At 39.5% G+C, this 23,949-nt stretch overlaps 1 protein-coding gene across 3 annotated transcripts in view; it reads left to right on the top strand.

Moving 5' to 3' along the window:
- The window catches only part of LOC141917558 (arrestin domain-containing protein 3-like), a 50,140-nt gene extending 26,466 nt beyond the window's left edge, over nt 1–23,674 (top strand). The window contains exons 8-9 of one of the 3 annotated variants that reach the window (XR_012621316.1): nt 172–381; nt 753–3,030. Coding sequence is in view for 2 of the 3 variants with exons in the window: in XM_074810831.1 (XP_074666932.1) it covers nt 172–312 (141 nt within the window). In the remaining variant the exon portion in view is untranslated. Of the gene's footprint in view, nt 1–171; nt 3,031–23,638 lie in introns of those variants that run through there. The other 2 variants (XM_074810834.1, XM_074810831.1) reach the window with 2 other exon arrangements.
- Nucleotides 23,675–23,949: the final 275 nt, after the last annotated feature.

Here is a 23,949-nt window from a genome sequence, read left to right as displayed (position 1 = left end):
ACGAAGCTGGTTGCTCACCCTTCCCCCACCTGGTGAATAGGGGAGGAGACTGGAGGAACACAAGGGAAACTCATGGGTTGAAATAGAAAAAAGTTTAGTGATTGTAATAAAGCAATAACAATAACGGAAAGTACAAACATGTAACGCACAATGCGATTGCTCACTACCCAGCCTGCTCCTGGCCAGCGCTCCCAACAGAAGGAAGATTCTGCCATCACAGACCAGAAGCAAGAGAGAATCTGCCTCCTTTATATACTAAGCATAATGTCACATGCTATGGAATACTCTAATGGCCCAGCTCAAGAAAATTAACTCTATCCTAGCTGAAACCAGGACAATCAGCTACATAGGGAAAAAACTATTTTTGGAGCTACACCACTGGTTAGTACAAGAGTTAAGTTTTGACACCTTCAGTTCCATGTTCTTGTTTATATCAATGATTTCTTAGGGCTATGAAAGCCTTTCAAGGACACTGTTTAAGAATTATTGTAACTGGTGACCTCTGTTTAAGTTGTCTAGTGTTTTCCAGTACTTATAGTGGGGGCAGGGATTGCACATTTTGGTAGGGGTGGGAGGAAACTGGGGAAGGGGTAATACTTTAAAAGTCAGATAACTCAGTGGTTTGCAGTTGGGGTCTGAAGGTTGATTTGTTGAACTGGGGTCAATAACGTGCATCTTGTTGTTTCCTTGGAACTCTAATGTTATACCAGCTGTTGAAAATCACTATCTGCTATTTGTGTTTTGATCAGTAGAACTTTGCAAGATATTAATAGAGCTCCTCAACATTCCAGAAATGAAGCACTGCCATAGCATCTTGTTTCTGCATACTTCACACAGCCGAACCTCTGACAGAATGGACTGTCATCATTGTTTGGTATCAAAATGTCATTTGACCTAAGGCAAGGTTAACTAGGCTAGCAGCCAGGGACTTAGGAGTCCAATATGTGCTGTTCCTGTCTGTTGGTGTTAAAGGTACTGAAGACCACTAAATTCTCATGGTACTGTTACAGTAGGTTTTATGCTGTATGCTACTAATATAGCCAACCCAAACATTTGATCTAACTTCTTGTATAATGCAAACGGTAGACTTCCTAAATGTGTAAATTCTTGTATGAAATAATTTTGATTTAATTTTGAATTTGTAACTGCCAACTGTGGCGAATCCAGAAAGATCTTTTAGGTTTTTCATCCATTAATAACACTGTTTAATCATTTGTGCCTGAGTTCTGGTCAAAACTAATAGGAAATATAAAAAATAAGGCTGTCCCTAACTATGATCGTATACTCAGACCTCCTTTATATCTGAATGGCAATGATTAGAATATTTTTTTCTAATAACAGCATAACCCTCTTTAATAACTAAAGTTTCTAATGCTATGTGGCAATGTTAGAATTTAAATTATCATCTGTGTCATTTAAGGGACACACACTTCAAGTGTTTTTGTGCAACGTTTTCTTGAAATTACATTTTTAGACCAGAACCACTGCTTATGATTTTTTTTTACCTTTAAGATTGTTAGCATTAATAAAAAATTGGAGATTAACAGTTTTATTCTTTGAGATATGGGTTTTTATTAAAAAAAAGCAAATGTTTCATATTTCTGAATACTAAAATACTTGTGCATGCATACAGATCTATCCTACACCAGTATATTAAGCTAGTGGCTCTTCTACATCAGCTATCCATAAAAATATATACAAAAGGGTGATCAATTATAGAACTCCGCTATCTGAGATATTAGTCAATGTTACAAAATTGATCAATGTTTTTGTTTTTGCAATTACCTAGCTAAAATAGCACTTTTAAATCCCTTTTTAAGCCTTCAATGTTTTAGAAAAATCAACCAGTAAATCAACATAAACTAAAGCTACCTTAGTTTTTCACAGCACAGCAACACTCACGAAGGTTCAGGCACAGAATCAAAGAACAGTCCAGAACAAATAGAGTAAGCTGGTCCTTTGTCCAGTAATGAACTTTCTACAGGGAAATTTCTTTGATAATGTGAATGCTGCTGATTGGAAACTAATCCTGTGAATTGAACTATATGGCTATATGCGAGTCAAGTGTCCAACGTAAATTTTTGGTAAGCTGGCATTACAAGAGGACAGCTGTTCTAGGAATATTGATTTGGCTGGAGAGTCCTGCCTGACTCAAAGAGTCCAGCACAGACTTTCCACATTCTATGGATTTTGAGCAGAATCTTCAGAGATTCTCAGAACTTTAGGAGGTGTCAAGGACTTGTACTTGCATGACAGTTAATTAGGGTTTTATATTTTTTTCTAGTGAAAGCAACATACAAAGGCATGTTTCACCTGCCCTCCAGATGATATTCTTAAAACAGGAAAAAAGTAATCTATTTGTTTTCTAAGTAATCATTCGCTCCCTGTCAGCTACAGCCTGCTATTTTTAGAGCTGCATCTCCATCTCTACTGACCTAGTGGTAGCTTCTGAGTAGAGGCCAGATGATGCTGTGACATACAAGTTGAACAGTGTACCTTTAATCCAGTTCATAACAGGAAAGATTCAAAATTTAGAAGGACATTGTATTTTGAGTTTGTTTCAGGCACCTTGCTATAAATGTTTGTCATATTTGGATGAAAGACAATAACTTACAGTAGTGAAGGTGAGAGCATGTATTTTTAAGGGGGTAGGAATATACAATCCCAAAAAAGCAAACCCCAAACCCACATTCAGAAACTAATATTGAAGTGCAAAACCATGTATTAAGCATTAAGTCTCTGCCTCTTCAGCGGTATAGTCTGATCTCTTATACAAGAAAAACAAAAATCTAAGATGGTGAATCACCACGCATGATAGCACTGAGGTCTGCCATGAAATCCCTGTATGAGTTCTCACTAAGGACACGGGAGGGCATTATGAAGTGAAAGATGGTTCCCCTCTTGTTCCTGTGCATCAGGCTAGTCTAAAGTATGCCTTTTACTTGCCCACTCTTCAACAAATGTTGGGAATGGGGGAAGTCAGAACCTGTTAGCTGTTCATTGATATAATAAATGTTATGTCTAAAATGATTTTATGAGTGGGATGTCATTCAATCTTTCTCAAAAGAGATATGACACTTGTTTTCAACTGAATACAATGGGGAAGCATAAGAGAAGGGAAAATCACTACAAAATCTAATACTTTTTTATTTTTATCTGAACATTCATGCAATTATCTAAATATAAACAATGCCTTAGTGTCATCAAACCACCTAGAATCCAAATTAAACTTACCACTGTAGATGGTCATATTAATATTCAAGGCAATTTTGTCATGCTTGTCCATCAGTTAAAAACCAGAATATAATAAATTTTTCCATGGTTCATTCAGCTCTGTAGAAGATATAGACCATTTACTGGGTAATGATTTCTGATTAATAAATTAAATTTTTATTATTTACACCCTAGTTTTGGGGCCAGTTCTAAATCAGTTGAAGTCTGTGGGGTTAACCAATCCATTTTTACTGTTTGGCATTGTTAAGTTCAGAAAACAGATCACCATAACACATTAAAGTGTGCCAGGGAAGGTTACGGAGCAGATCATCATGAGTGTCATCACATGGCACGTACAGGACAACCAGGTGATCGGGCCCAGTCAGCATGGGTTTATGAAAGGCAGGTCCTGCTTGACAAAGCTGATCTCCTCTTATGACAAGGTAACCCACTTAGTGGATGAGGGAAAGGCTGTGGATGTTGTCTACCTTGACTTTAGTAAGGCCTTTGACACCGTTTCCCACAGCATTCTCCTGGAGAAACTGGCTGCTCATGGCTTGGATGGGTGTACTCTTCACAGGAGAAAAAACTGGCTGGATGGCCGGGCCCAGAGAGTTGTGGTGAACGGAGTTAAATCTGGTTGGTGGCCAGTCACGAGTGGTGTCCCCCAGGGCTCGGTTTTGGGGCCACTCTTGTTTAACATCTTTATTGATGATCTAGATGAGGGGATCGAGTGCACCCTCAGTAAGTTTGCAGATGACACCAAGTTGGGTGGGAGTGTTGATCTGCTCGAGGGCAGGGAGGCTCTGCAGAGAGACCTGGACAGGCTGGATCAATGGGACAAGGCCAATTGTATGAGAATCAAGAAGGCTAAGTGACGGGTCCTGCACTTGGGTCACAACAACCCCATTCAATGCTACAGGCTTGTGGAAGAGCGGCTGGAAAGCTGCCTGGCAGAAAAGGACCTGGGGGTGTTGATTGACAGCCGGCTGAACATGAGCCAGCAGTGTGCCCAGGTGGCCAAGAAGGCCAATGGCATCCTGGCTTGTATCAGAAATAGTGTGGCCAGCAGGGACAGGGAAGTGATCTTGCCCCTGTACTCAGCGCTGGTGAGACCGCACCTTGAATACTGTGTTCAGTTTTGGGCCTCTCACTATAAGACAGACATTGAGGTGCTGGAGCATGTCCAAAGAAGAGCAATGAAGCTGGTGAAGGGTCTAGAGCACAGGTCTTATGAGGAGCGGCTGAAGGAACTGGGGTTGTTTAGCATGGAGAAAAGGAGGCTCAGGGGAGACCTTACCTATGTGACCCTACAACCTCCTTTCAGTTAGGGGAGGTTTAGACTGAACATTAGGAAGCCTTTCTTTACCAAGAGTGTGGTCAAACACTAGAGCAGGTCAAAGCCTCGTGCCTGTCAGTGTTTAAGAGGCATTTGGACAATGTCCTTAATAACATGATTTAACTTTTGGTCAGCCCTGAACTGGTCAGACAGTTGAACTAGATGATCGTTGTAGGTCCCTTCCAACTGAACTATTCTATTCTATTCTATTCTATTCTATTCTATTCTATTCTATTCTATTCTATTCTATTCTATTCTATTCTATTCTATTCTATTCTATTCTATATGGGACTCTTGCTCCTGGTGATGCTATGGATCCATTGTAGGCTACAGGAATAGCTGTCAAAAGCAAGTGCTTCAGTATGTATGGGGAGAAAAAGTCGTAAGTAGCTCTACTGTATTGACTAAGAGAATTGGGATTGGAATCAGAACCTCTGGAGGTCCCTTCCAATCTAAATTATTCAATGATTCAGTCATTGTTTACAGTCGAGTAGCTGATAGCTTCTGCTTTGAAGTACATATTGTATTAGTGATTGTCTTTAAACTGATCAAGTTCAATTTATATACAAGAGCCTTGGTATCTTTTCTAATTTTCTGAAAAGATCATAGTTTTAGGACTGGGGAATAATGAATGACACACGTGGGGAGAAAAATTTGTCCAACATATATCTTTTTGGTTCCGTGGTCAAATTGGCAGTTGCATAGGTTTCTTAGGTTCAAATCTGCCCATATCTTCATACCATTCTTTAGAAATTTCCATGTCTTTGAGAGCCTGTCCCTTCTATAGAGACCAAAAAAGATAGTTGGTCTTTAGGTGAAATCGCTGGCAAAAATGCCAAACTTTTTGGAAATGCATCTGTAAAATAGAACATTCAAGAAACATGCAAGTGTTAATTAATCTCCAGAAATATTCCGAACACAGTCATCCTTAGCATTCCTTTCACCAGTATCAGGGCTAAGAAGGGGACTTTCCTTTATCTGTGAGTATTGTGTATACTTGTTTACTTCTTGGTCATAGTTCCAACATGCTCTCCAGCTATACTGGCTTTCATTTCCTGTTATTGTTTTAGCTTAAACTTTGTTTTACTTGGACATTATATTTATCCCAGACTAGATTCTATCATATAATATGGTAGGATTATATGAGCTAGATAGAGCCAAAATATACAAAGTCTGTCACATTTAGTGATAACTCTAGACTGTAGAATGAGTATCCAGGTAAAGAATTCAGCTCGTTAATTACAGAATAATGGGGAAGTGATTTTGCCTCCTTGACACTTGTATATCATGACTTCCATGATAAGAGACTATATTAAGGAAAAGGAATTACAGAAGAACAACATATAGAAGAAATCTGCAAAACCAGGAAGAAATTATGATTAAGGTAGTATTCCATGGTGTTTAATGTCACATTGTTAGATGGCTAAAGTCCTATGCTAGCTTGTTTGTATATGTGTGCAGATTGAGAGCTGGAGAAAGACAGTAGCTGTTTCCTTGACTGTAAATGCCCTCTCTTCATTTTTGTGCCCATGTTTGTTAGATTTATCTTCCCCACTAAGAAAGAGGGAGAATAAACCAGTAGATTTTAGACTCAGTGGATTTTTACTCTTCTGTTGAGAATTATATGGGTCAGAAATGATGGTATTAGTTGTTTGGATGTTGAAGTTAACATTGCTGCCAAGGATGCATGCAGTGTATGAAAGAAAATGGAGAACAGCTGGCAGTGACTCAACAGACTCCTCCACCCTATCCCGTTGGAGAATATTTTCTTAGGCTTTGTAACTTGGTTTCCAGTATGTTAAGTTCCATTTAAGATGGACATAGAAACATGTAGTGGTTTAGGGGGTTCTTTAAGTCAAAGAAAACATTTAAGAACAAATTGTGAAATTTCATTTAGCGGAGGTTGCATCAGTGGCTTTCCTCTCAGCCTCAGGAGATTTCATAACGTATGACAACATCATGAGTGTGAGAAAGTTGACATTTCAGAAAGAATTTAAGTTGGGAAAAATTAAATTATTAACCATTAAATGTCAGGGATGTGAAATGACCAGAAGTAATGATCATGCACAAGCTGGAAGTAAGATATGTAAGATTCTTATGTCCTGTAAAAAGACAGACCCATTTGCTCCAACATTTCAAGACTTCAGGAGCGGAGTATTTCCTGAGTATCAAATGTGCATATATCACACTGAATTTCATCTGCCATTTTATTGCTTGGTAATGTAATATTAAGAAGTCCTCTTGTAGCTCTTTATAATTGGCTTCATTTTCACTCTCCTGAATTATTTTTGTATTGTCAGAAACTGCTGTCATATCACCATTAATTCTTTTCTCTAAATTACTTATGAATATGTTGCATAGCAGAGGTCTTGCTGATAACCTTCTTCTATCATGGAAATGACTTTATTCCCCTTCCCTTCATTTCTTATCTTCTTACTATACCTTAATCCATGGGACCTTCCCATTTATCCCATGATAGTTTAGATTTATCCTTATTTTATAAATCCTGTTTGCCAATATTTCTGATGTAAAATTGAATATTATGTAGCACAAACTTTTCTAGTTTATTTCTTTATGTGTGTGTGTACATATTTTAAAGACAAGTGTATTCATTATCTTGATCTGCAGTTTTATATTATGCTGCTGTTTCAAATAGGGAACAGCAATAACTACTATCCAGAAAATGATCTGTTAATGCTGAAAACCATATAAAAATAAAGACAGTATAACTTAATTGGGCCATGAAAATTTATACTTCTGGATCACTGGTACTGTAACATTAAGCTCATTTATCTTGGTTCACTTGGTTTGTGTGATTTTGACAGGGGAGGTGATTATTTTTTTTGCCAATCTTTTGGCTTTTGTTGTCTTTAGAAAATTCACAGTTTGTGAATTAGCTTCTAAGCAGACCAGACTGAACCCAGGAACCAGCAGATTTTCCTCTCAGGAGACCATGATTGGTTTTGAAAAGGCTATTTAATTGCAGGTATACACTGCAAAAATATAGTTTTATTTTATCTCTAACAATTTGAGGGAAAAAAAATAGAATATCTATGGGACTGAATTAAGCACCTACTATCCTTTTATACAGATATGTAGGCTTTCATATGTTTTCTTTTCCTTTTTTTACCAGTAGAAGTTTTTTTGGGGATGATTAAAAAAGTCGAGATTAAAAAAATGTAAATGGAATCATTTATGGCCTTGTACTTTTCATGCATTTACTCCTTCATTTGTGGTTGTTCCTAGCTGTATCTCTCTGACTTACAGAGGTTGGGACTAGCCATTTATTCTGTGTAAGGCCACTAGACAGAACAAAATTACTACAGGATAGTCTTTTGATTTACTAGATACTCTCTCCCTTCTAAGTAACAACTAAATAATAGGAGAAACTGAGGAGAGAAAAGACTGCTTGTCATAAAAAACTCCGGCCATTTTTAGTGCTGTCTGTATATCCTGGTCAAAATTCCCTCTCTATAAGACTTTCTAAGGTAAATTATGCCTTTAAATTGCATTAGAATCATAGAATCATTTAGGTTGGAAAAGACCTTTAAGATCATTAAGATCAGTCAGAGAGGGACCTGGGGGGGTTGATTGACAGCCGGCTGAACATGAGCCAGCAGTGTGCCCAGGTGGCCAAGAAGGCCAATGGCATCCTGGCTTGTGTCAGAAATAACGTGGCCAGCAGGGACAGGGAAGTGATCTTACCCCTGTACTTGGCACTGGTGAGGCCGCACCTCGATGACTGTGTTCAGTTTTGGGCCCCTCACTACAAAAAGGACATTGAATGACTCGAGCGTGTCCAGAGAAGGGCACCGAAGCTGGTGCAGGGTCTGGAGCACATGTCGTACGAGGAACGGCTGAGGGAACTGGGGGTGTTTAGTCTGGAGAAGAGGAGGCTGAGGGGAGACCTCATTGCCCTCTACAGCTGTCTGAAAGGAGGTTGCAGAGAGCTGGGGATGAGTCTCTTTAACCAAGTAATAAGTGATAGGACAAGAGGGAATGGCCTCAAGTTGTGCCAGGGAAGGTTTAGACTAGATATTAGGAAGCATTTCTTTCCAGAAGGGGTTGTTAGGCGTTGGAATGGGCTGCCCAGGGAGGTGGTGGAGTCCCCATCCCTGGAGGTGCTTAAGAGTCGCGTTGACATAGCGCTTAGGGATGTGGTGTAGTTGGGAACGGTCAGTGTTGGGTTAATGTTTGGACTGGATGATCTTCAAGGTCTTTTCCAACCTTGATGATTCTGTGATTCTGTGTTCATTGAGTCCAACTGTAAATTAATAGGGCTGCAGGTAGAATTAGAATGCTTACTGTGCTGCAGCTCTGTATTCATGTCAATTACTACAGAAAGGCAATTGCTGATCCATAATAATGTTTATTTTTACTAAAATGAAGTTAGCTCTTAAGATTTCTATACATATGTATAAATCCCTATATCAAGAGAATATTTTCTGGGAGAAGACAGATGTCCTCATTAGAATGACCCAGAGATAATAAGAGAATGGTTGTGAAATTTTTCCTCAGCATCTTCCCTTCATGCTGCATCCAGCCTTGATATACTGTTGAACAGAGTTTATATTTCTCATGCTATTTCTCACTGAAGGAATGTTATTTAGAAAACTTGTTTAGAAATATAAACAGATAAGATTTTTGAAAGTTTGGGAATTTCAGATAATTCCAATAATTTTGTACATTTCTTAATGCTGTAAGGGATTGGGAGAATAATCAAAGTACAAGCTAATATAGGAATCATTGATCAGCCAAGATAGTTTATGACTGACAATTTGTAATGGTGACAGTTGTTGGGTTTTTTTAACATAAGGATGTGCTAGCTAAAATCTACTGAAGTGTAATTTCAGCTTTTTAATTAACTGTAGTATAAAGATCACTAAATAATAAAATTCAGTCTTCCTGGCTTATTTTTGGATTTCTCTGGTTCTGTTCATATATGTATTTTGGGGGTGAACTCTTCTTTTCCTGAGCTCCTCTTATTTATGTTTGTGGTTTGTACAACCTAACTTGGTTAAACATAAAATATTGTATCCTATAAATTTTTAACTAGTCCTGCAGGTACTGCTTGGGGCAAATAGTCCCAGTACTGGGTGGGGGTAGAGGAAGGAAAGTTATGGTTATTTAGGTAAACTTAGTATCTGAAGCTTTTTACAAAGTAATAAGAAGTATATAACAATGTTACCTTTTTTTTTTCCAAGTTAAAGAAAAATGTATCCTCCAATTTTCCCTGTATTGTTTCTACTGTTCTCTTCAATGACCAAATTTTTCCCGTTTGCTGATGTGATGGTTTAGCCTCTGCCGGGGTCTGAGACCACGCGGCCGCTGCCCCTCCCCCACAAAGGGAGTGAAATACAAAGCCCCAAGACTGAAATAAGGAGAGGTTTAATACAACAGTGCAATAGCAACACAACCAACAACAACAATAACAGTAATAGTGATAGCAATGAACAGAGCAAAATAGCTACCAAATACAGCAGTGGGAAGCACGATGTACAAAACCACGAGTGCACCGCGCTCCCGCGCCAGGAAAATGTGACCTGCCAGGATGTGACGTCCGCATGGTATCTGAATAACCCGGCTAGAGCTCCCCCCCACTGCTGGGGAAACTTAACCCTATCCTGGTTAAACTAGGACAGCTGAGAAGGACTGAAATGAACTAGGTTGTGGTTAATTTACTTCCTTGTTTGTGCATTGGGATAATTAATGATATAGTTTGCAATCTCGAGAATAGTACCAACTAATTTTTTGGGCATTAATGACATATTTACTTAAATGCCAACTTAAGAAGTAGGGCCAAATTCTGATGCCATTGCTCAGATTTTATTCTGCCCTTTAATTTACTCAGCATCTTCATGAGGGCTTTTCATGTATAGAGATGACATGAAAACTGAAAACAGATTGTCTGCTCGCAAATTAATACTGAGTAAGAGGGACAACAAAGGAAAAATGTCCATGATGATTCTCTTCTGTTGCTGTTTTACCAGGTCCTTCTTTCAGGTCTGCTGCCCATATCACGGCCTGCATATTTTGACCTTCAGCGTTCCATACTGAGCTCCCCAAACTGTTAAATTCTTCTTCCTTTACGTTGGGATATGGTTCCAACAGAAATTAATCCTCAGGTTTATCTCGCACCTTTCCTGTGTTTGGCCATCGTGCATAACTGCTTTCCCTTAGTGGAAGAACTTTTGATCACTTGTTGCAAATACTTTTTTCCCCTCCATATGACTCAGAACAAGATGGAAATACAGATGGAAAACAGCAAAAGCAAACATGCATAACATCAGGAGCCATGTTCAAGTTATTGACAGTGACCTTCCTGGGTTTTGCTGGCTTGCTTCACAAGGGGAGGGGGGGTTTGTCTGAAATTGTGGATCCCACAGATTTTTGCAAAAGTGAATGTCTGCTTTTGTAATTAGGTTTCCTTTTAAAAGAAAAATCCTACTGTGGGGTTTATTAACTAAGCTAAGCTTTATTTACCTAAGAGATAAGGAATTTTATTGCTTGCAAGGTTATTTATGACATTAGGGAAGACAAACAGAAGGATGAAAGGAAAGATAATATTTGTTAAATACCCAAATTCATGACTAAGGAGTTTAATAAGTGCCAAGCTGATTATTTTCTCCATTTCCCTCTCCAGAACTGGAATTAGAGGGTCATTAGTTTATGAAGATATGTCCAGAATTTGCTAGACTCTGTATTTTTGTTCATCTGCTGAGAAAATTAATGGCAACTGACAGTATCAGTTAAATACTTTGGACAAGTAGCATAGCCTTAGGGATGAATTCATGAGAGGGGATAACAGGATTTTCTTCTTCCAGTTGTGTCCCCTGAATCAATGCAACAACATATTCTTGCTGAGCTGGGGACAGGGCAGAGACTTGTTAGGAACATGAAGGATGAAAAAAAGTCCAGTGTGTACTCTCTGACACTGAGTAGTATATGAGTTTCTTGGACATCACTGAGGTAAATACATTGGGGGGGGGTGGGTGGGGGGTGTTTAAGATATCAAATGTAATTCAAATGAGGACTGACAGACATATATTAATTAAAACTCATTTGATATTACTCAGGATCACAGCTGAAGCTTCCAGATGTCTCACTTTCCAATGCATGAACACTCTGTGACAGAGCACTGCTTACTAAGTATTCTGTTCCCTTGCACAGGGCCAGTTCTAAGGGCAGTTGAAACAGTAGGTTAGGGAAGGCAAAAAGATAAATTTGAAATATTTACTACTTTCCAGAAATGTATTCTGATAAAATCAACAAGGGTGAGGTATATAATTACTTTTGTATTATTGGGAAATAAAGAAGTTAACAGCAAAATGTAATCTAAGAAACTGAGCTAAGGATGGTTCAGCTCCTTTTCTTTTCTCTTTCCCTTCTCCACATCTTTCTTTTCAACTCTTCCACATAGTTTTCCTTGAATAGTTCTCATAAGCAGCACATTCTTATTGCCACTTGTTCTGCTTTCTATTAGTATTTATTAGTTATGTGTAATATAATCAGCATTGCCAACTCCAGCCATTCAAAAGAAATAAGAAAAATAGGATTTTCTTAAAAAGAATAAGATTGAAGTTGATGTGTATGCATGTAACTGGAGTGGAAAACATCAGTTTTTGATGTCAGAGTTCACATTGGTTGTCAAGGAAGGATTGAAAACAATGCACTAGCTATTTACTTTTATTTTTTTAATTGTTGTCAACTGACTTGAGGTACTAGGTTTATCAAGCTTATAACTATCATGAGATATAACTGAAATCAAAGATCAAAACTCAGAATGGTGTTCTATACTCTGATAACAACATAATAATTGAAATCAGCACTTGTATATTTTGATTTTCAGGTGTTTTTTTTTAAAGTATGGACAATATATTGTGTATCTGCCTCACTTCATCACACCTAAGACAAAAAACTTTGCCTTCCAGCTTTGAAGTTGTTTCTTCTGCTATGTTTAAACAACTCTCTACAGCAGAGTCCAGCCTGCAATAAGCAGAGTCCTCCTTTAATAAGCAACCTATCTATATCTGGAACACTGATGTATTTACCTGGCAAGGTGCTAAAAGATATAGAAACTACATATTTCTGTTTTCTGGTCCATGCAGTGGAATGAGTTTGTGATGTGTCACTTACTTCCCACCTATAATGTGAGGATAATTCAACTATTTATCTTTGAAGGCTATGAGGATGAATTAATGAATTCATTACCATGTAGTTGGTATAGGTTTAATAATAGCCAAGTGAGTATAGTGCACTGTTGCAATCAGTTACTTCATCCTGCTGCTGCTTCTTAAAAAAAAAAAAAAATACATCCTACAGAAGTTTTTGCTTAAGAAAATGACAATATCAAGGTTTTTTAGCTGGAATTGCTTCCCCCTCCAACTTCCCTTTCCTGCTAGCATTACTGAGACAATTCCTATAAACAGCTGTTCTCAGTTATCCTGGCAGTGGAGGGATATGTCAGGACTGAGATGACTCAGAAATAACAAAAAAAAGGAGGAGGAAGAAAAAGGGGAGGGGGAGAAACCATGCATTGGTTCACATAAACATGACTAAGCTGCTGTTAAGCAAGCCTTCTGTTAAGGCATGTCTTGTCAAATCATTACACAGCACATTTAATGAAGTATTTTGCATTTTTTTTTCCTGGCTTGTTCACTTTGATTTCCTGTTTACAGTGTGCTAAGTAGTGTAATCTGCAGGAACAAAACTTGTTAGAATACTGTGTAAACATAAAGGCCAGACCCTGCCTTCAGAGGTAGCTTTGTGTCAGAATAAGTTTTGCAGGATTTAGCTTTAGAGCTGACCCAACAGTTTTGCAGTACTCAGTGATCGTTAACTACAGTTGTAAAGTCCCAGATTGTCAACAAGAATCCATTCTGCAAAATTTGCTGTTGTTTCATCCTATAAATTATGTGTGATTTAAGAGAGACTTCTGTTGTCATGTGAATATGTAATAATAAAGAAATAATAAAGAGGCAACAACACTAAAAAGAAGAAATATTATAACTTTTATAAACTTTTTTTTCAATTGTCTTTAACAATAAACAAGGTAATTTAATTCAGCTGCATTTGTATGTTCTAGTATGCATGCATCAGCTATCTTCCTGCTTCTCCATTCAAATCCACTTTCCAAACCTGACTGCTCCATAAATCCATAATAGGCATGTGTCATTTACTAGGCCTTTCATTTTTAATGCACTTTATTCAATGTATTCATTCAATAACTGTGACTTTTAAAAGCTTTCCAAACATATGAATCGAATGGCATGAAGAAAATAGAAGTGGGAAAACTGGTGCATTGCATGTGCAAATGTGCTTTGAGATTTATGGCACAAAACTTATCAAATACATGTCCTGACTTTGCAAAACAGATAATAGAATAAAGGGACATCTAAATCTATTTACCTTACCTCCAAAATCATCTTTCATTTCATGAATACATGAATGATTCTGTGAATACATGCCAAAGTCTGCATATTCTACAAAAACTTGCAGAATTTGAAATTGTTAATATCTATGGAAAGAAACTGTGCAATTATAGACTAGTCTGTCAATTAAGTTTTCAGTATCTGTCCAAATGACATGCACATATATGAAAATAGGAAAATAGGAACTTTCATATGCAGTCATACAACCTGAGTTCTACATCATATATTCTACCAGATTAACTTCAATAAACATTTTAAAAATGTAGCCCTATATAAAATACTGTAAAACATTTTTTGTAAGGAAATAAGTTTTAGTTTTAAGCCTCCAGATAATTGTTTATTATATGGGGTAAGAAGGAAAAGCATTTTAAATACGGAAAGTAAATTGCTGGGGTTTTTTTGTTTGTTTGTTTGAAAAGCATCCTATTTTTTAATTAAACCTTAACATGAAATCTTTCTCATATTTTTTTCCTGTCAAATTATTTTATGTAGCCTTCTAGTCTAGAATTACTGAAATGTGTTGGTGATTATAACAATTGCCTAGTCTTCCTTTACTTAAAAAGAAGAACATGTAATTGAAGGAAATCATTTGGGTAGCTCTCCTTGGCAAAGAATCCCCTATCCTTACAGAAGGTGCTGCTTGTGTGTTTTATGATTCACTCACATGAAACCTCATTCAAGTCCAAAACTATTAAAGGCCTCACTTAACATTTTATGGTCATACTGTAAGATGTGGCAGATTGAAACTATGTGGGATATATTGACATTTAAAGTTTCTAAGCCTGCTCAGCCTTGAAAATCTAGACTCCACTGAGATTATAATGGGAAAAGTATATGAAGGCAGGAAAGTGGTCTTCAGAATACTTAATATTATTTTAAAGACTTTAAAATGAGATCACTAAGATGGTTTTCAAATGCTAAATCTCCTGGATACTAAGCCATTTATGGCATAAGAATTACTCTGGTTTCACAAAAAAGTCTAGGCTTAGATGCTGTGTTCAATACGCCACAATGCTGTACTTCAAAAATAAAAAACGATCAAGGTTAAGCCTTTGGTAGACAGTTGACCTAGCATATAGATACAGGAATTGAATTAGATAGTGCCATCTAAACTTTGTATATCTGTCTGTAATGGTTGCTTATAAATCTGCTCTTCAAAGACACAGGTCAAGTGAGACCAAATTTGAGTTTTTGTTTTCTATCCCTCTCTGATTTAAGAATATTTATTAACTCTATCATACACTGAATATTCTTAGTAATAAATAAAGGTTTTCTTAAACAGAAAAGCAGGTTTCCAAGAAATAATATCAATGTTGAATAGTTCTTAAAGCTTTGACCCTGAGAATGTATGAAAGGAAAGGACAGACACCAAAATGTTTATACTAAATGGAAGATCACAACTGTAGTTTATATTGGTTAACCTTTCCTGGTTGTCACAGTCACAACCTATGAGGGCTATATGACCCGTGGGTATGTAAAGATTGTGACCATGGGTTCATAGGATTCCATTATACACAAGGACACAGAGGCTTTATTTCCATTAATTTCTTTTTTACAAATTACTACTAGTAAAGCAAGTGTATATTACAAGTTGCTACAAAATTACCACCAGTACAGCAAGTATATACTTATGATCATTTACCTATATGCGCACCTATGTTACTGATTTGTTATTAATTTGAGCTGATTTTAATGATTTTTGGTGATTTTGATTTAAATAAGGAATGATTAGGCCTAATCAATTAAATGGAATTTTACAGGAGTATCAGTTTTATAATAATTAGAAAAAAAATAGTGGTGTAATGTTTTAAGTAGCCATAGAAATATTGTATTTAGTTTAGAATAACCATACAACCAGTCATGCTGCTACAAAGTCCTTTGTAAAGTCCCAGACTAAGGCCATGTAGGCTGGTAATAATCATTAACCAGATTTCTATTCAAAGTATAAGATTCATGACCAGGTACCATTGTTAGGCTGTCCAGGTAAGGACAATTTATTGCCCTGTAGACCAGGATGTTCTAAAAGATACATTGTGAAAGGGCCTTGAAGCATGTTAAAATTGCAATGTGAGCCAAAGTCCTTGAGACAAGGACATTGGAGGGTCTTTCTTTTGAGTCAGTAGTCCGTGGTGGTCGCAAAAGCATCCCCCCGACTCATTTCAGGACTCAAGTGCGCATGACCGGAAAGAGGTGGGAATAAGAAAATGAATTACGAGAATTGCTATGACTATGTATGAGAATCTGTTTACTATGCATCATTATATCCTATATAATCAGCATGTTACATGAGTTAGGTGTGCGTTGGTGGTGAGACAACCCCCCTACACACCCGGCCGTTAATAAAGGAGTGTCTGTTTATCTACATCACATTGGCGTCGATAAGTTCTTTTATCCCATTTGGTGACACCTATATATAGTATTTGAGGTGTTACCAGTATGACGCTCACCAAACTGCTCCCAGGAGTGAAGCTAATTGACAACAGAAAAGTCTTTCTTCATAGATGATCCACATCACAGAGTCTGGAATCAGCAAGGCATCCCCAGCAAGGGTCTGGTCTGTTCAGGAGATCTTGTGCAGAGAAACTCTTGCAGAGATGTTGGGAAGGTGCTAGAAGAAACTATTCCATCTGCTCCTCTGGCCCCACCATCTGGAAATTAATGGAGGAACTCCCAACCTCTGGCCCAGGGAATTCCAAATTTCCGCTGACCCATTCCAAGGGAATGAAATTTTTGGAATTAATATTAGTAAAAGCCCTCATATACAATTGGTGATGAATGATAAATATTCTGTCCCTTTTCTCATGGACACAGGCACCTCAATATCAATGATTAAAGCTAGGGACACCCCTAGCTTAATCTAGAAAACTCAATAAAGGGTTTATATAACAGGGATCACCAGAAAAGACAATGGCTCCCAGTAGCTAGGATAAAGTTAACCCTGCCGAATGGAAGAGCGTTAAGACCCATAGGGGCAATAGGGCCCTTAAATATATTAGGCATGGATATATTAAATTTCCAAACCATTAGTGCTCCATTAGGCACTTGTATGCCAAACCCTCAGATACAGAAGTCTGCAATCTCTATAGATAACATATCAACTAAGGGGGTCTACTGCCTTTTTATTATAAGCCGCACCTAAACTACCCAAAGTGCCTTGACTCATGTATGACAATATCATATTAGCCCTGAAGCCTCACTAGGCATAACTATGCTTATTCAGGATTTGGAACGACAGGGTATTATTCAGAAAACTCATTCCCTGTATAACTTCCCCATATGTAAACCTAATGGCACCTGGCGTTTGATAGTAGATTATCATACACTGAATGAAAATACTGGACTCTTACACACTGCTGTCCCATCTATTGCGGATCTTGTTTTCACTATAGAGCAAGTGGCCCATCCTTGGATGGTGGCCCTGAATGTAAAAGTGTGTTGGGTTTGTGCATGGTGGGGTTTTGGTAGCAGGGGAGGGGCTACAGGGGTGGCTCCTGTGAGAAGCTTCTAGAAGCTCCCCCGACTCCAAGTAGGACCCACCTCTAGCCAAGGCCGAGCCAATTAGCGATGGTGGCTGTGCCTCTGTGATGATAACATATTTAAGAAGGTGAACCTGAGAGGAGGAGGAGTCATGAGGGAGATACCTATGCAAACACTGAGGTCAGTGAAAGAAAGGAGGAGGAGGAGGGGGAGGTGCACCAGAGCGGAGACTCCCCTGCAGCCCATGGAAGTCCACAGTGGAGCAGATGCCCACCTGCAGCCCATGGAGGACTCTACGCCGGAGCAGGTGGCTGCACCCAAAGACGGCCGGAACTCTGAGGTAATCCTGCATTGGAGCAGTCTGTTGCTGGGATGATTGCAACCTGCGGGAGGGACCCACACTGGAGCAGTCCGTGAAGAGCTGCAGCCCCTGGGAAGGACTCATGTCAGAGAAGTTCATGGAGGACTGTCTTCCGTGAGAGAGATCCCATGCTGGAGCAGGGGAAGAGTGCAAGAAGTCCTCCCCATGAGGAGGAAGGAGCAGCAGAAACAACGGGTGATGAACTGACCACGACCCCCATCCCCTTCCCCCCTGAACTGCTGTGGGGGAGCAGGTAGAGAAATTGGGAGGAAAGCTGATCCTGGGAAGAAGGAAGGGGTGGGGGGAAGGTATTTTTGAGATGTGGTTGTATTTCTCACTGTCCTACTCTGTTTGACTGGAAATTAAGTGGTGGTGTTTAAATTAAATTGATGTTCTTTTTCTTCCCCGATGAGTCTGTCTTTTGCCCATGACCATAATGGGTGAATCATCCCTCCCTGTTCTTGTTTCAATTCCTGAGCCTTTTGTTGTATTTTCTCCTCCCCATCTCTGAGGGGGAAGGAGTGAGTGAGTGCTCAGTTGCCCTCAGGGCTTAAATCACGACAAAAAGATATGTTTTTCATGGTTTCATTGCAACCTGAGAATCAAGAGAAATTTGCTTTCACTTAGGGTACACTTTTATCCAGTTACCCCAAGGATTCAAACATAGCCCTACATTGTCACATCAGGCTTTATCTTGGGAATTAGAACAAGTCCCACAGGAAACAGGAGTGACAATATATCAATGTATAGATGACATTTTAGTTGGAGGGGATTCCTCCAATAAGGTCCAGAGAATGCATGATCACATCCTAGTCCATCTGGAAGGTAGAGGGATTACTATCTCTGAGGCTAAACAACAGGGACCTAGACAATTGGTTTGATTTTTAGGCATAACTTGGCAAAGTGGCGGGTGGTGTTTCCCCTCTGATACCTTGCAGAAAGCATCCGAGTTGAGCTCACCCTCCAATAAGAAGATGCTCTGAGAAGTCCTAGGAACTTTAGGATTCTGGTGAGCCCTTATTCTAGGGTTTAGCATAATTGCTTGACCTTTATATGATCTGTTGAAGAAGTGCACTACTTGGGAATGGACAGTTACTCATGAAGAGGCACCAGTCACTTTAGAAAGATATGGAATTTAGAGCAGAGTATATTAGGATATGATGTGGATTTCAGAAAATTCATCACAGGCTGTCTGACATGAAGACTGCCAATTTTGTGAAACAGTAGCTTAAAGCAAAAATCCCCAATATAGTATAATTTTTTATAAGTGTTAAGTTGATTTTGCTATAAAAACCCCTCTTAATGTTACCTAAAATGTTGCTAATGAATTATAGAAATGCCTCTGAATCTGGCAGAGCATGTGCAGAACAAATCAATATGCACAGACCAATTACATAATCTGTGTGCATGTCCTGGTTTTGGCTGGGATAGACCTAAATTTTTTTCCTTCTTAGTATCTAGAATAGTGCTGTGTTTTGGATTCAGTATGGGATTTGGTATGAGAAGAATGTCATTAATGTACTGATGTTTTTAGTTGTTGCTAAGAGATCAAGGACTTTTCAACTTTCCATATCCTGCTAGTGTGCAGGTACACAAGAAGCTGGGAGGGAGCAGAGCCAGAGCAACGGACTCAAATTGGCCAATGGAATATTCCATATCATGTAACGTCATGCCCAGTATATAGATAAGGGTTGATCGGGAAGCTCACTCTGGCTTCTGGGATTGTGGTTTGAGGATTCTCTCTTCTCTGAGATCACTAGCTGGGAACGGGCTGGGCATTGATCAGCGGGTGGTGAGCAATCACATTGTGCATTACTCGTTTGTATTTTCTATTATTACTATTATTATTGTTATTTTAATTTTATTTTATTTCAATTATGAAATTGTTTTTATCTCAACCTACGAGTCTCCTTACCCTTACCCCTCCAACTCTTTCCCCTGTTCCCCAGGGGTGGGGGAGAGTGAGTGTGCAGCTGCATGGTGTTTGGCTGCCAGCTGGGTTTAAACCAGGACAGTGCAGTAGCTCTGAGTTATATTAGGCTTCCTGTGATAATTATAGAGTAATTGCATGTGTGCTGAATGCACCACTCTGGATCTGTGAAGCTGGCAATTCTGATAGAGCATTCTGCAGTTTTGGCTGCAGAATTCTGAGGTTTAGGGCAAAACAATCATGAAATGAAACACAAAATACATCCAGTAAGCTTGGTTTTAGTAAATTGCCTGTACTGTGTTATTTGATGAGGCTTCACCAAGGGCAAGTCTTGCCTGACTAACCCAGTGGCCTTCTATGATGGAGTGACTACATCAGTGGACGAGGGAAGAGCTACAGAATTCATCTGGACTTCTGTAAGGCGTTTGACATGGTCCCCCACAACATCCTTCCCTCTAAATTGGAGAGATATGGATTTGATGGGTGGACTATTCAGTGGATAAGGAATTCACTGGATAGACACATCCAGAGAGTAGTGATCAACAGCTCAATGTCCGGATGGCGATCACTGACAAGTGGTGTCCCTCAAGGGTCCATACTGGGACCAGAACTGTTTAATATCTTCATCAACAACATAGACAGTGGGATTGAGTGAACCCTCAGCAAATTTGCAGATGACACTAAGCTGAGTGGTGCAGTTGACACGCCTGAGGGATGGGATGCCATTCAGAGGGACCTGGGCAATCTCGAGAAGTGGGCCCATGTGAACCTCATGAGGTTCAACAAGACCAAGTGCAAGGCCCTGCACCTGGACTGGGGCAACCACCATTATCAATACAGACTGAGGGATGAAGGGATTGAGAGCAGCCCTGCAGAGAAGGATTTAGGGGTACTGGTGGATGAAAAGCTGGACACTGTAGGAGAAGATCAGGTTCAAGACCATCTAAGAAACCTGAATCATAGAATCATAGAATGTTTTGGGTTGGAAGGGACCTTAAAGATCATCTAGTTCCAACCCTCCTGCCATAGGCAGGGACACCTTCCACGAGATCAGGTTGCTCAAAGCCTCATCCAACCTGTCCTTGAACACTTCCAGGGAGGGGGCAGCCACAGCTTCTCTGGGCAACCTGTTCCAATATCTCACCACTCTCACAGTAAAGAATTTCTTCCTTATATCTAATCTAAATCTACCCTCTTTCAGTTTAAAACTGTTACCCCTTGTCCTATCACTACACTCCCTGATAAAGGGTCCTTCCCCAACTTTCCTGTAGCCCCCTTTAAGTACTGGAAGGCCGCTATAAGGTCTCCCCGGAGCCTTCTCTTCTCTAGGCTGAACAACCCCAACTCTCTCAGCCTGTCCTCATAGGAGAGGTGCTCCAGTCCCCTGACCATCTTCGTGGCCCTCCTCTGGACCCGCTCGAGCAGGTCCATGTCTTTCTTATGCTGGAGGTCCTAGAGCTGAACACAGTACTCCAGGTGGGGTCTCACAAGAGCGGAGTAGAGGGGGATAATCACCTCCCTCAACCTGCTGGCCACACTTCTTTTGATGCAGCCCAGGATACGGTTGGCTTTCTGGGCTGCAAGTGCACAGTGCTGGCTCATATTTAATTTTCCATCCACTACTACCCCCAAGTCCTTCTCTGCAGGGTTGCTCTCAATCTGTTCTCCGGCCAGACTGTATTTGTACATGCCTTGACCCATGTGCAGGACCTTGCACTTGGCCTTGTTGAATTTGATGAGGTTTGCATGGGCCCACCTCTCAAGCCTGTCAAGGTCCCTCTGAATGGCATCCCTTCCCTCCACCATGTCGACCACTCCACACTGTATCCTGGGCTGCATCAAAAGAAGCATGCCCAGCAGGTCAAGGGAAGTAATTCTCCCTCTCTACTCAGCTCTTGTGAGATCCTACCTGTTGGAGAAGGTCCAGAGGAGGGCCACAAAAATGATCAGAGGGATGGAACACCTCTCTGATGAGGAAAGGCTGAGAGAGTTGGGGTTGTTCAGCCTGGAGAAGAGAAGGCTCCAGGGAGACATTATTTTGGCCTTTCAATACTTAAAGGGGTCTTAGAGGAAAGATGAGGAGAGACTTTTTAGTAGGGCCTGCAACAATAGGACAAGGGGTAGTGGTGTTAAACTAAAAGAAGGTAGATTCAGACTAGATATAAGGAAAAAAATTTTTGAGATAAGGGTGGTGAAACACTGGAACAGGTTGCCCAGAGAGGTTGTAGATGCCCCATCCCTGGAAACATTCAAGGTCAGGTTGGACAGAGCTCTGAGGAACCTGATCTAGTTGAAAATGTCCCTGCTCATTGCAGGGGGGTTGGATTAGATGACCTTTAAAGGTCCCTTCCAACACAAACCGTTCTATGATTCTATGATTATGGCACAACCTAGAATATGTCTCTTAATTCTATACTGTGTTCTACACTGTAGGATGCTGTATTCCTTTCAGTTTGGAAGTAAACGGTTTAAATTACATTAAGTACTTTCATATAGAACTTAAAACCATTCCCTCCTTGTCATTCTATGGAGATATTTTGAAGGCTGATACTGTGTTTGAAATATCATTTTGACAAACTGCAAGAAATAATTTCCTTTAAATAGCACAGCTGCCCCAAATAACATCTTTGATTAAAAAATATTATATTTATGCTTCACTGTGTCCTACTCATTAGCTTACAGATTGAAAGTCACCAGCAGAACATCATCATTGCTAGATTTTGCATTTGCCAGATATACAACATCCAAATTATCTAGGCATATTGTCAGTGACTGTTTAGATGTTGGTGTAGGGGGAATACATGATATTTTTAACATATCAGTGCTCAGTTATTTCCCCAGAACTGCCTTTTTTTTTCTGGTGATGCTACTTGTCTTGTTTTGTGTTGATTCTGTGTGGTTTGAGTAAAGCAATCCTCTATTAGTTTTCTTTCACAGAAATAAAGATGATTTGGGAAGCTAAAAATTTTCTTTTTTTTCAGGTTTATTAATACAGTAGTTTGAATCAGATCTAGAAGAAACTGAGTTAGAGCTAAAAGTAAATATAATCAGTGAACTACAAACAAATCAACAGAATGGAAGAAACTTTTAGCTCTTTAACTCAATAAACACATCAGTGAACTACAAATCCTACTTTTGATTATCATTTTTCCCTCTTCCATGTTCTGTGTATAAGCAATATGAAGCCCCCCCCCCCCCCCCAAAAAAAAAAAAAAAGAAAAAAGCTGTCTATATGCATCTTTATAACATTATGTAGAAGTAAAATGTCCAGTTCTGGTGGATTAGCATTGACTAACAGCCAAACTCCCATCCAGCAGCTTGCTCACTCTCCCTGCTCATTGGGATGGGGGAGAAAATAGAAAGAATGGGAACAAGAAAGCCTGTGGGTCAAGATAAAGACAGGGAGATTGTTTACCAGTTACTGTTGCAGGCGAACCAGACTCAAATGGGGAGGATTAATTTAATTTATTGCTAATTAAAATAAATATTTAATTACTGATTTGAGTAGTGGAAAAGTTAAACACAAATATTAAACCAACACTTTTCCCTCCCTTTCCCAGGCTCAACTTCATTACTTCACTCCAGACTCCTCTGGAGTACAGGGGGATGGGGGGTTACAGTCAGTGCATAACAGTTTATCTCTGCTGCTCCTTCCTTCTCACACTTTTCCTCTTCTCCGGTGTGGGTTCTCCACAGGCTTCAGTCATGTTAGGAAAAATCTGCTCTGGCATGGATTCTCCATGAGCAGCAGGGAATATCTGCTCAACCATGAAGCACCTCCTCCTCCTACTCAGACCTTGGTGTTCCCTCTATTATTTGTCTCTTTTTGTTCTCTCGTCCTCTCTCTGTCCAGCATTTTCTACACTTTCTTAAATATGTTTTCACAGAGGCAACACAAACTTCGCTGATTAGCTCAGCTTTGGCCTGTGGTGGGTCCGTTGCTGAGACAGCTGGAACTGGCTGTGTCCACAGGGGCCACCCCTGCAGCACCACCATCCCCCTGCTACCAAAACCCTGCCACATACTCCCAATACAGCAGTCATTAAGGTAAGTGTGCAGGTCTGGGTTTGTTATAATCCATATATGCATACAAAAGTTGAAAAGGCTGAGCAAGGTGCCTATTTCTGTTTCTTTAATAAGAACAGTTGCTTACGTGCTATTTATTTAAATAATTGCCATTATCATCTTCCCCTATTCT

This window comes from Strix aluco, chromosome W (genome assembly GCF_031877795.1).
Source record: "Strix aluco isolate bStrAlu1 chromosome W, bStrAlu1.hap1, whole genome shotgun sequence".
Taxonomy (NCBI): domain Eukaryota; kingdom Metazoa; phylum Chordata; class Aves; order Strigiformes; family Strigidae; genus Strix; species Strix aluco.
This window is presented reverse-complemented; position numbering and strand designations above follow the sequence as displayed.